Below are 13808 nucleotides of genomic sequence, written 5' to 3' on the forward strand. Positions count from 1 at the left end.
GATGGTGGTTTCAGAGGAGTAGAAGTGAACCTCCCATACTCCAAGATGTAATTATAAAAAAACAGAATTAGATCCTCAAACCTTCAGGCAGACCTTGTGATGTGTGAATGCTTCAGTAAGAAGTGACTTTACCGTCATCCCACCTTTTAAAATTACTCAACTGTGGCATTCAATAAAAATGCCCTCTCTCTTGGTACCTCCCGTTTTCATGTTGTGTCCCATCAGCTGGTAGGACATGTAATTGAAGAATGCATTAACTGATGTGAGCCTTACCTAGATGGACCTCAGCGTATCGATGTCCCCTGACCTTTTTTGTCTTCGTGGTTTGCAGTGCTGATGTTTTGAAACCCTCCTGACATGTAATCTATAGGAACCTCTGTGTCTAGCTGCAAACACACGTGTAAATGTTTGTGGTCATCTCCATGCCTGGGTATCAGGTTGTGACGTGTTTTTTCACTTAGCGGCCATGCTGGCCCCTCTGACCATGTTTGCGTGCCTGTGCTGCTGCACTGACATGTAATTTGTTCATAGCACTGTGTGAATGAGACATCCAGCTGACTATGCTGTTATGTATTTGACACCACAGTCTCACACAGTGTCACGTGTAAGGACATTTAGACAGCCTGTACATTGATTCTTCACAGGTGGCCTCTCCGTCTGTCTCATAGAGCAGAGCAGCCTGAAGGCTCTCAGGCACCATCCTGTGGGATCACAGCTACGCACTGTGTGTGTGTTACAGCAATGAATTTATGAGGCTGATACTCATATTGATATTTGAGTTAGACATCAATATAAAGATTAAGTATTTAAAATATCTGTCCTCATTATACGTGGTCAATACTTAAGTTTGATATTTCAATCGAAACTATGTAACAGCAGTATTGTTTTCATCCATCCATTCATTCACTTTCATCTGCTCACCCAGTGTCACGGTGGCAGTGGGCTTAGCAGGGTCCTTCTCTCAAGAAACGTTCGCAGGCTAAATTAGATTTAAAGATGTGATATGAAATACTTCCTTTGACTTCTGGGTCTCTGCACTGGAGTGTGCTCCCAGATGGACATGCCTACAAAAGCCAAAGGAAGGAGCCCTGGAGGCCTTCTGATCAGATGGCTGAACCACCTCAACTGGCTCCTTTCAATGCTAAGGAGCAGAGTCTCCGATCCAAGCCACCCCAACAGATGTCAGAGGTCTTCCCCTTATCTGTAAAAGAAAGTGTAGTGGTTGTGTGTGTGTGTGTGTGTGTGTGTGTGTGTGTCTTTTTATTGACTGGTGGTGACTGGTGTCAATCACCTGATCTCTCCAGCCCTTCATTACCTCATCCTCTTATTATTTCCTCACGTCAATAGTAGAGGCTGTGGAGGAGTACATTTAATCAATGTAGTCATCTTGATGAGAAACCTGTCTTTTCACTAATAGGGTCAGGTGGTATTTTTTTTTTTTTATGCTTAAACCTTCCCCAAATGTTCCTGCAGCATACACTATTACCAGCTGATTCAAAATGTGTAGGCACACACAATTTTGTAGGTATCAATCGCTGCTATACTGTTGCCTACCAGAGGGTGGCTGCAGAGCGTTTCTTCACCATTTTACATTAACATTGTTTGTGTTTGGTCTATTTCTTTAAAGGGAAGTAACATGTAATGTGTGTAGAGAATTGCGTGTCTTGTATAAAGGGTGCTATATAAAAAAATTCTATATTACTTTTAAAAAACACATATACAACAATATATATACAACATATACACGTTTCCGTTTTTTTTTCTTAACAGCATCACGAGCAAAATAACAAATGTTAATTTCATTTCAAAAATCCAATTACAAATATAGAAGTGCACATAGTGTGTAAATACCAACTGACTTGTGCCAACAATGTTATTTTTATCTTATCTATTCTGAAGCTGTCATGATGCATGATTATGATGCAGGAAAGGTTATTTATTCATTTGACCAATTTACCAAAAAGATCTGTCACAAAAACAGACACTCTGAAGGACTTCATTGTGTATATGAGCACAAGCACTGGGAGGAATTTTAAACTATATCGTATCATTCTTTTACGGTTCCAGAGAGAGAGAGAATTACATTAAATTGATCAGTCATTTTTGTATTTAATATTTTTATTTATTTGGTCACAAAACTGACAGAAAAACAGTTGAGGTCTATGATACAAGTATGTAGATTACAACTGCATTATTTAAGAACCTGCCTTCCATCCCTGCTGACTGAAACATTCTTCATCTTTTGGTTGCATCACATCTTGCTGAAGAAATGGCTAAATGGCAGGAAATTTGACTGAAATACAATGTCAGGTTAGTCATTCTCACATAATACTGTCTGATTCCAGTGAGTAGCCAGTTCATCAATGGGTTTAACAACCCCAAACTTTTTGGATGGGATTTTCCCAGTTATAATCGAGAGGGTTCCCGGTCCACAGATTCCACAAAACCAGAGCTTCACTCACTACCAGCACACCTCATCCTTCAGCCAGAGCAGGTGTCCTCTGGGACGGACAGCTGATTTAATGGATCTCCAGTTCAGTGTCGAGCTTTGTCAACTTCCCAGCCACCCCACTCCCATCGGCTCAGCAGCATCAATCACATACACCACACATCTGCACCAGCGGTCTGCACTCACTTGCTGCCAATAGGGGGCAGAATGAGTCGACCTATTTATCATACAAAGCAGACAAAACACATAAATAAATGTGTGAATATATTTTGTTATTTTTTCTTTAAGCTAAGTTACTATTTCCCTAACCTTAAAACATGTTTTTACTTTAATTCAATGTATTTATTTATGGGGACTTGATTTTTGTCCCAATAGGAAAGATAAGTCCCGATAACACACACACACGCCAAGACAATCTGTTACAACTCGTCTGCCACTTCACGTAAACACACAGTTCACCAATTGGCCATTTGTCTCCATAGCAGGTGATGGAGGCTGATGAATTGTTTTCTGGAGTAGTTTGTTCTTACGCTGCCTCCCATCCCAAAGCAATCTGGAAAAAGGCACAGGGGTCAACCTCATGGCATTAGTGTGGCTGTGGTGCATGTGTGGCTTATCAGTGTGGAAAGATGGAGCGGTGTTACATCTCTTATAAGAAGACAGCTGAGATCAGAGGGACAGGTGCGGGTTACAACACCAATATAACACATGAACTTGAGCGCGAATGCACCCATGTATTTTTTCATTCTGTCAGCCGGCCCTGTCAGAGCAGCACACCTGAATGAGGCTCTGTGCTGTGGAGTCGTATAGCCAGATTAATGCCACCTCTCTCTTTTTCCGTTTGTGTGTGTGTGTGTGTGTGTGTGTGTGCATATAGTTGCTATTGCCACTGTGCAAATTACCTCAAAGGAAGACGAAGGGCAAAGTTGTTGTGTTCTGCCACCTAGTGGAGTACTAGGACTAGTTTTCAACGGTGTGCCCAGATTAGAACATTTCAGGAAGATTGCAGCCTGCAGACAAAAAGCTGAGGTATGACAAGGTCATTAATTAAAAGGACCCCTCTATAGTGGGTTAATGGATTTACATCATATTAAACAGTTACCGTCATATCTACAGCATCGTCAAACACAATTAAACCCTGCTGGCTCACACACAAGAGTCCACACTGTCGTCAATCTTTAAAATCTAATACAACCTTCAGGACCTGTGGTGCAAAAGAAAGTAACTTCATACATAACTTCAGCATCACACACAGTGTGGAACATTTAATTTCATACACAGTGTTCTGCAACACAGATGGTAATAATAGCACTTCGTCTTTCAAAGTATATTTGTTTAACCCTGTCTCGCATATAATTTATTCTGTTCACAATCGTACCTTTAACCAAGGTTCCTTTTTTTTATTTGAATCTAATTTGCACCTTCACCCTTCAACTGATACCATTATAAGTATCATACTTTAGTTTGATCTACCACTTAATTGTGCTCTAACCTTCTAACTATGACAATAGAGGAAATCACACTGAGAAAATACGTTAATTTGAATAAGTCCTGTGGATATAATGTATTTATCTCTACATATCTTGCATACTGGTGTCAGCTACATGGCGATTAATACACAGATGCTGTACCTTTCTAAAGCAGCACATACAGTAGCTGACCTCGTCTCTCAGTAGGACATCACTTATGATGACGGCCGTGGTTCCCCTGTGAGAATGACACAGGGCACAGATAGTTGCTCACTGATAAATCCAAACTAATTACTCAGCACCTCCAGGAGGAAATCCTCTTTCCTATTGCTCCATCACGGAGAGGTCAGAGACAGATACAAATTAGCGTCCCTGGAGCCGACAGGACATCAGGGCTTTGATGTTGCGTTTCCATTTTATCTATTGTATCTCTAGGACTTGTTTTTTATGAAACATGGTGACATACAACCACAAGGGGTTTCCTATTACCATGCTCATTTAAATGACTGTGTTTTTCCATCCACCCTGTCATTGTGGACAAGGAAATCACTTTCCTATAGAGAAAAGAGCTTTTGATCCAGACCTTTCTTGCAGGCTATGTTTGAAATTATTGACTATTCATTATACTGTTAACTGTGGAGTATTTCACAAAATGTATTGTCTGTAGTTGATTGTGGATATGTAGACAGACAAATAACTCAGTAAGTAGAGAAGGTTGTTCACTTACCAAAAGGTCGGTGGTTTGATTCCCGGCTCCTCCAGTCAACATTCCAAAGTGTCCTTGGGTAAACTACTGAACTCCAAGTTGCCCCTGGTGCCTGTTTTGAGAGTGTATAGAAGGTGTGATAAAGCTTTTAGGAGTGCTATGTGAATGGGTGATTGCAACGTGTACTGTAGAGTGCACCGAGTGGTAGATAAGACTGGAAAAGTGCTGTATGTGAAAGTGAAGACTGCCCCTGTGAGTCCTGTCCATGGCAAGAGAGTCAAAAGAAATTATCACTTTAACATCACTTAGTCACTGATTCATGAAAATACAAATTTTCAAGGTCACTTGAGCAAAGTGTGTGTGCATGAGTTACTCCTGACACTTCTGGTTTTAAGATTGATTGTAAATGAGCAGGTCACGCCCGTGATGACGGTGTCGAGATCTTGTTATGCTCATCCATTGAGAGCAATCATTTATTAATCTGTGTGCTTATATTTTGCTTTTGATGAATGACACTTTGAGGCAATTATGCAAGTGTGGTTTTCATCTTGGCCTGAGTGTTTGCGATACAAAAATGTTTCTCTGCCTCTGATTGCTGCCTGAAACATAACAAGCTCTGCCAGCTGGCCTGCAGCCAGTCCGTCTGTAGAATATTTAAAGCTGTCTCAGCGGATCCGTGGAAATGAAGGTCTGAACTTTTTCCCTAGTTACTTGTTTTTTTGCCAAAGTGATGAATTGGAGGAGTGTGTCTATGAATGAGTCTCTCTGCCTCTTCCATTCCCGTCTGTCACTTTGTCCGTGTGTGTGAAACAGAACAGAGCACCTGAGAAGAAAGACGACTCACATTCTTATCCTCCAACATCACGCAAATACACACACACACACACACACACACACACACACACCTTGGTCTGTGATGGACATTAACCATGAGCTACGACAATTTGAAAACCAATAGGAGCAGTAAAAACTTTTTCCTATCTTAAGTTTTCTTGTTCCCTTTTAGTTTTTTTCTTCTGGAAGCAAATGAGGTTGTGATTGTCGATGAGCGTTTGACCTTGTTCTGGTCAGAATGTAATTTGTGAAGTAAAGTCTCTTACACAACAGAGAGTGTAAACAGAGTTTGACTGTCTAATATATTGTATATATATATATATATATATACAGAAACTGGCTGTTTCTCTTTCAGAGGGGTCAGATTCAATACAACTGTTTACCCTTCAGTTATTCTCTTGCTCTGCGCACATTCTCCAAATTATTAGTGTGGAGCCGTTGCGCAGGTGAGGCTTCATTCTGTTTTATCTGGAGAACCTGACCGCAGCCCTCAACACAATGGAGCTAAGCTGAGACACCAGACACTGCTGGGTTTCGCCATTAACTACTAACCACTGCCCTCCCACAAATGTATCTGGGTGTGCAGCCGGATTCAGTTAGTTTTAAAGTGAAGCTGTCGCCCGTGAGGTCAGAGGCACTTGCATCGCTCCAGCAGTGACATCTTTGTCTGTCATGCACCTGCTTGGAATTATGTCAGCCCGTCATGTGGTGGTCGCTTTGAGTTTCATGAGAAACCACATGAGATGGTTCAGTTGTCTGTGCTTCAACCAAATACGTCACTAAAATGACTGGAGCTGCCACCTCATTACGGGAGCTGTCCACAGTGCTCCTGGTGCTGAAACTCTGTGTAGGGACAAAGGTGTGGTATTGAGCACAAACAACCTATGGTCAGTCAGAGCCATGTGTCCTCGGCAAGCAGAACCAAGCTGTCGACTTGATGTTACAAGGATGTCAATATTACAGATTCCAACTGGAGTTGAGTCCTTTGCCCAGATGTTGTGGACCTGGTTAGGAAGAGCAGAGGTGGATCTTTTCACACCACACAGAAACTCACAGTGCACACTGTGGTTCTCCATGAGCTCACAGGAGGAGCCTCCGATGGAATTGGATCCTTTGTCTCATCACCCATGGCCCAAGACTCTCTCACCCAAATCCTGGGATTTCCCATGGCACAGAGACGCAATGTAACAAGTGGACAATTCAACTAATCAATGTCCAGTGATCGAACAGCAGTGGGCTTGGCCTCTGAGTGGGAGTGGTGGTTTGTTTTACCCCTCGCAGTAATATGCACTGTTCAATGTGTGAGAGTTCAATACACAGTCACGCACCTTAAAATGGACTGCTTTTCATTATTGAGTTACAATTTGTCTTTACACCAAGGGATTCCTCTTTGTTCCCTGCACTTATCAACAAACACATCTTTGAATGTTATGCTTGTGTTCAGCAGTGAGTTGTTATAACTTAAAAAGAGAAATAGTTTCAAGGGTTAGGTCACAGATTTGTGTTGTTTAACGTATCAAATATGACTTAATTCATGTGAATCCAAAAGGTCCAATGTTATACACATATCTAATGTTTTAAGTTTTTATATCAATAGATATATTTGTGGTTTTAAGTACACAATCACAAGTAAATGCCATTGGGGCTGACTTTCCTCTGTGGTGCAGTGTCTAGATACAATGTTGGTACCTAGCTACGAGACCCTCCGGGTAAATAGTAAATTCCAAGTGTGCATTGAGGCCAGTCAGAGAGGCATGCATAGCTGCAGAATCCACAACCATCTATTACCGGGAGAAAGGGAAGGGTCAGTCAATTTTTTAAATCACCAGCAGACCGAGTTTTGAAGCACTGACTGGAGCAGCAGATGAGAAACCTGTAATCGAAACAGACGTGGAATACTCACCTTCTATCCGACCTTTTAATTACCATTCTTGTTCTGGGCACTGCGAAATACTCTGTCTTTCGATGAATCGATTTCTCTAACTTACCTAGAACACTATAAAGAATCAAAAGCCCTGCCTTGAGAAGCAGTGAATATATTTTGAAATGTCTTTTGACAGGGACATATGCTACTATTCTTGACAACTAAGTAGATGAACACAAATCCTCTTAAGAGACTTATTCTCAGTCAGAGGAAGAAAACTGGGACAGAGATCAAAGCATGTATTGTTGGCAAATACAATAGCATTTTATCTATAGGATCTTAAAGTTTAGATGAAACGTTAATGACTTCTTTAGGGAAATCAGACTACCACTGATACATTTGTTGGTACAGGTTACTCAGAAAAGCCCAATTTGGCAAACTTCAGTGAAAGTTTTACAGCTGGCCAGGATCAACTCTAACAGCAGCAGCAGCAGCAGCAGCAGTATCCCACCTCCTCTTTTAAGCTGGAGCTGTATTTGCAAGGTTAATATTTGCACATTTTCAATAAGTCAAAATCCCTTTTTCAGTCTTGAGTAACCCATGAGAAATTACATTTTATTGGACAAGTATAGTCACTGTTTAAAACAAGTGAACAAGTATGAAAAGGTCACCCATGTTATTGCTTGCAGCCTTCAGCACAGAGTTAGTAACGTGCTCAATGATTCTGGTCTTCAGGCTGCTGAATACATGCTGTGTATCGATGAAATATTTTAGTAATAAAATGGTCTGTCTTTGATAGAATCCTTCAGAGATATCAGCCCAGCATCTGGGCCTTGGAACTTTTCAAGTGTCGAGAAAAAGAGAAATGACAAATTTGAACTCAGATCATCCTCCAGCCTGTTGCACTGACCATAAACAGATAAAACAGCTGTATACACTTTAAATTCTGCACTTACATCAGTGACTATTTTAATGATACCTTATCTAACCGAAATACTACCAGAATAAACCTGATTGATCCCTACAATTATACTGATCTCTTTAAGAGGGTTCCCCATAAATACATAGGTCTGTCAACAAATGAATACAGAGACGTGTGTTTAAATTATAAAATATAACATTTTTATTTGGTCAGACGTTTTTACAACACTTCTTAATTATTCCTTTTCTATAAAAATAGATATTTCAATACAGATATACACAGCTGGAAAAATAAAAACCTTCTAGAGAAGCATACACTAAGTATTAAGTTGAGGTCAAAACAACAAGAGCTATTGCAGGACAAGTGGTCACAAATGCCTGAGGGTTACCTCCACTCAACAACTCTGTGCTTTTAATGCATCTGTTCACATTACATAAATAGCAACTTACAAAAGTGGCAGTATTTCATCTACAACAGAAATAATACCTGGGGTTAATACACTCGTGAATTTAGGCATGACATCAGGCAATTTAATAAACCAACAAAAAGGGGTTAGCTCGGCTGTCCATAAATTCTCAAGACCCCTAAAGTAGCATCGAATAGCTCTGCGCTCGCCGAGCCCGGCGCCTCGCACCACTGACGCACACCCTGGACCTGCCAGAATCATAACATGGGCCTGTAATACAGTGCTATTTAATCAGAAAGGGAGGGGAGGACTACTTCAATCAATTTAACACCTGTGTAAGATGCGTACACAACAGTGATTGGATAATTATTTAAAAATTATTATTTCCTTGTTACCAACCGGTTACATTCAGATCTAAAACATTGTGATCCTTCATTAGAAAATAACAGGGCAAACTAAAAGTAATCTAATCTTTAGAAATGATTAATACATTTTTAACTTTTAAAACAAAATCTTAATATCATTTGGAAATGTTTTTTTTAGCATAAAACGTTACCCACAATCCAGCCTGACAACTGATGCAAGGTTCTAGTTTCTCACTTCCCCAATTGCCTCCACACAGAACCACTTTGAGGTGCACATGTTGTCCCATTTTGACCAGTGATCCATTGTAAATAGTCCTTAAAACTGTTTGGTCTTGTTTTACAAACTGTTACTGTTACTGTCACTCGACCATGCCCACCCCACCATGTGAAGTTTGCACTCTGTGCTTTTTTTGGATGTGTTTAGCGCATTGTGATAATCTCCCAGAGCTTTGTAAATCAGCAACGCTGAATCAGATTATCTGCTGGTACACTCTGAATTGGAAAACATCCAGAAGGAGCATTTAGATGAAAAGGCATTTGCCCTGTTAACCTCAGAGCTCAATTCATTTCAGATGCTCTCTGAGGAAATCTTCTACAGGAGGCAGAGACGGTAGGATGGTCAACAACATGAAGGTCTAATGTCCCTGAAATATGTAAGCTCATCACTCGACCTCCACCACTCTGCCAAATTCGGGACACTCACGCACATGCACGGATAAACCCATGTGTACACTGATGTGTGTTCACGTGTTTTCATGTCCTTGAACACTTACATGCACCGCACAGTGAGCTCATGCCTCCATCTACTGTATACATTCATGCATATGAGGTTATGATGCATTGTGTGTATTTAAAGGGAAACATTACAAATGCACGTTCTAGATTCAAGAATTAACAGTGAATACTTGTAATGTATTACTATTAAGAACAATGAACAGAGGTTAGATCCTCTTTTGTTGACATGTAATCCTGCATTGCAGTGTGTGTTATAATGTTGTGCGTCTGTGCAAGTCCCATCTGTCATCCACAAACAATCAGTACATGACTGTGCTTTGGGTCTCAACAGAGACACAACAACTTGCAGGTTAAATGGTTTGCTCAGTGGTTCAAACTCTATAATATGGTGTTTCTCGGACAAGTTCTCCTGTAAATACATATGCCATGCTCAATCTAGAGACGTAGAATCAAACATAAAAGAGGGAGTGATTGTGACTGAAATCTGTTTCTGATAACAGTTCATGTGACAGTGATCAGAATCAGAAATGGTCAGAATCAGACATTAATATAATCTACACTATTTTATTATTTCAGCTTTGCTCTTAAAATACCTGTTTACCTTCCTTTGTCACAATCTTTATTTTATTGCACATTCGTATGGTTCTTCTTTAATGCTCCTGTGACTACATCTTATCATTTGGAAACAAATAGTGTTGCTGCTGTGCTCAGTGCTGCAGAGCTTTGTACAGCAGCTTTAGACGCGATGCAGCAACACCTTCCGATGAAGCAAGTGCAGTCTCATAGCTCATAAGGAAAGTAACTCATGAATGAATGTTCTACCTACACACGCGCACACAAACACACTCAGATATGGCCAGATGGTGTAATCCCTTAGTTTTCCCCGTGTTTCATATTTTTCCCCCTCCTGTGTTGGGATTATGTTGTTGTCCAATCGGATTTCAGCCCACTCACCAGTGGTGATGTGACATGAATGACAGGCGGGCGGGTGGGTGAGTAAGGCATGCATGCAGGAGACATACTGTACGTAGCGTTGTACAACATAAGTTGCTGGGTAAAAGTGCTGCGCACTGACGAAACTGCTGTGGCTGCCATTTGTTGAACTGGTCACTGACCATTACTTTCCAGGTAAGAGACAGGACGAACTGAAGCCAGGTATGTTGAGAAATATGAGAGAAACATCACAGCGGCCAACACATCTGAGTATAGAATAAACAAATACTAACAGTGATTATGTCAAATTTGTTTTCTTAAATTCTCTAAAAGCTGATGCACATCATGAGTCTTTATTTTGACTTTGCAAACTGGGTGTATTTTATTTTAAATGCTTGGTTTTATAAAGTTGTTTTTATTAGGACAGTGAAGAGAAGGAGCAAGAGAGACACATTCGATTGGATCAAAATGAAGTGTAACAAGAGAATGTGGCTGCTGGACACTTCAGAGATCGTTTTGAATTCATTTTCTGTCTTATATTTGAGAATGCAACTATAATCAAATTGCTCTCTGTTAATTCTTACGTCACATACATGGAGCTCTATTTAAACATGTGAAGATGGTGTGTTGATGTGGTGCAAATCTATTTTATTATTTACCCATAATTTATTGTACTTACGTACTTTTGGTGATTTCTGTAAACATTGTTTTTATTGTTGTGACTTGTTGACTGGCAAGTATGCATTTACTGGAGGTTTCGGTATCTCGATATAGAGAAGAGATATACTTTTTAAGTCGTAAATTTGTTGTGGCACTTTATATATATATTTAAAAAAATCTTATATAAAGTTATATATAATAAAGAAGAAAAATACAACTTTGAGTTGTAATTAGATTGTTTCCCTTAGCAGCATCGCCTTTGATTCATCTGCTTCTGCAGGTTTTTCTATGTCTAGAATATCTTTAAATTAAAACAACAATGGCTTGGTCATGTCTCAATGTGTGTGTGTGTGTGTAACAACCATGATGATAGGTGAAAATTGATGTGGGATGTGTTCTTTAACTGACACACACATATGGGCATGTGTGTGTGTGTGTATTTTGCTGCTCTGAAGGGTCCAAACCAGAGTAACAGCTTACTCCTCGAGTCTATCTGCAGTGTATTCAGCCTGTAAACCTGGTAGAAAACTCCCAGCCACTTACTGTCACATGTAGTTTAATTTCACGCTTACTTAGCTGTTTTAGCTCTCGTGGCAGATTAGTGAACGTGCCCGGCCTCGTATGAAAGAGTGTGTCAGAGCTGATTAAGCACAGATGCACATTTAATAAGGGGAGAGAATGAAAAAGTGTTTGTGTGAAAGTGGGCCTGTGTAATTCGTGTATATAGATATGCCCACAGTCAGAGTGGGACCTGCACGGCTGCATCTGTGACCACTCAGAATGCACATGATTTGTTCTGCTTGCAGATTGATTATGTAGAATTTCCCCTGCTCATTAAAATGATTGTGTTGCATATAAAGAGTCAACTCTGATGCTGTCCAGGCCTGTCACATCCAATAACCTGACGACTCAACTCTAAAACCATATTCACTCCAGCTTAAGTAGTAAAGCCCCCCCAATCAGATTCAACAAGTTTGGCTGAGCTTTATCTTTCTCTCCTCCCCGCACAGGTCAGTGCTTCCTGTGTATGGTGGATGTGGTGCCAGTCAAGAACGAGGATGGTGTGGTGATCATGTTCATCCTCAACTTTGAGGTCATGACTGACGAGACATTTCTAGACCACAAAGAGGAGCTTAACCACCGCCTGCCTACCTGGCTCGTCACCGGTAACTACTGACTGATGTTTTTCTCTGAGTATAGACAGTGGATATCTGTTTTCTTCATTCTTGTTTAACCCTTTTCCCTGCTCTCATTTATAATTTATAGTTTAAGTTGGGCAAGTTATTCATTTAAAGAAAAAAAGTGCTTAAGAGTAGCTTAAAAAATCAATAAGTAAGTAATTGTTTTAGTAAGTTTATTTTATATAGCATTTACTCAGCATTTTTATTCCATTTTATGTCACGAGAGTACAGTAAAAGAAAAACACATAGCGTTTGCACAAATATAAAATAGCACTATAAGTGGCAGTCACTATCAATGAAGGAGTAATTATGAGCAGGGTAGATGCACAGACTACCTGAAATAAAATCATTAGCTGAAGAGAAGTTAATATGTTTAGTGAGTGAGGGGTGACAAACATGATTTTCATTTACTGGGATTTGTTCATTCATTTCGAAGAGACTTACAGGTTTTATACAGGTATTACTGATCTGTGCTAAGTAATTTTGCTCCAATGAATCCTGGGTATTTGTGTGGGATTGACTTTTACAAAATACTGATTTTCATGTTCTGTCTGTGCACTTTAATGTTCCAGCGATATAACCCAGGGGAACAGTGTCTGAAGTAGGACGATCATTTTGAACTCTCTCTCAGCCAAATTCTCTTTTTTTCACTTTGTGGATAAAACCAAAATCTAATCAATGTGACTGTCCCAGATTCCAGTAGATTGTTTTTGAAGCTGTATTTTTAAAAATCTATTAGGCTCAGCATGATCCACTTCAAATATCTCTCCCACTCCTAGCATCACGTCCACTACCTAGAAAACCATTTACATCCCCTCTCTTCCTCTTTCTTTCTTTTACATGTTTCATTCAATCATAATATTAGTCTTTTCCTTCACCTTCTCATACGCCTCGCCACCAGGTCGTCCGCGAGGCTTCAAGCTGCGTCTTCCCCTGCTGCGCTCCCTGTCCAACAGCAAAGCGTCTCTGGACGACCCTGAGACCGGTCGCATCCCCACTGCCACACCTCTGTCATTGCACTCAGACCACCACAGTCCCGAGTCCTTAGGCCTGGGGGAGTTCCTGCCCATACCCCACTTACCACCGGACCACCAAGAGCAAATCAGTGGAAGCAGGTATGCCAAGGACGTGTGTTATTTCAGTTACTGATGATTTGCAATGTTTTTCTTTCTTTACTGATTCTCAACAGTCCTATAAAGTGTTAATGCATTTATGCTGCATCTTTTCAGCATGGTGATGTAGAGCAACTTTCCAGTGAGATTCTCACTCAAGTCCGACATAGGT

General features: G+C 40.4%; 1 protein-coding gene across 2 annotated transcripts in view; it reads left to right on the forward strand.

Annotated features, from left to right (window-relative positions):
- kcnh2b (potassium voltage-gated channel, subfamily H (eag-related), member 2b) overlaps window positions 1-13808 on the forward strand; it is a 202258-nt gene that overhangs the window by 97027 nt on the left and 91423 nt on the right. Inside the window, exons 1-3 of one of the 2 annotated variants that reach the window (XM_069512758.1) lie at window positions 10731-10878; window positions 12354-12509; window positions 13426-13639. In XM_069512758.1, the coding sequence (XP_069368859.1) occupies window positions 12371-12509; window positions 13426-13639 (353 nt within the window). In that variant the 5' untranslated portion in view covers window positions 10731-10878; window positions 12354-12370. Of the gene's footprint in view, window positions 1-10730; window positions 10879-12353; window positions 12510-13425; window positions 13640-13808 lie in introns of those variants that run through there. The other variant, XM_069512757.1, reaches the window with a different exon arrangement.

This window comes from Paralichthys olivaceus, chromosome 17 (genome assembly GCF_024713975.1).
Source record: "Paralichthys olivaceus isolate ysfri-2021 chromosome 17, ASM2471397v2, whole genome shotgun sequence".
Lineage (NCBI taxonomy): Eukaryota > Metazoa > Chordata > Actinopteri > Pleuronectiformes > Paralichthyidae > Paralichthys > Paralichthys olivaceus.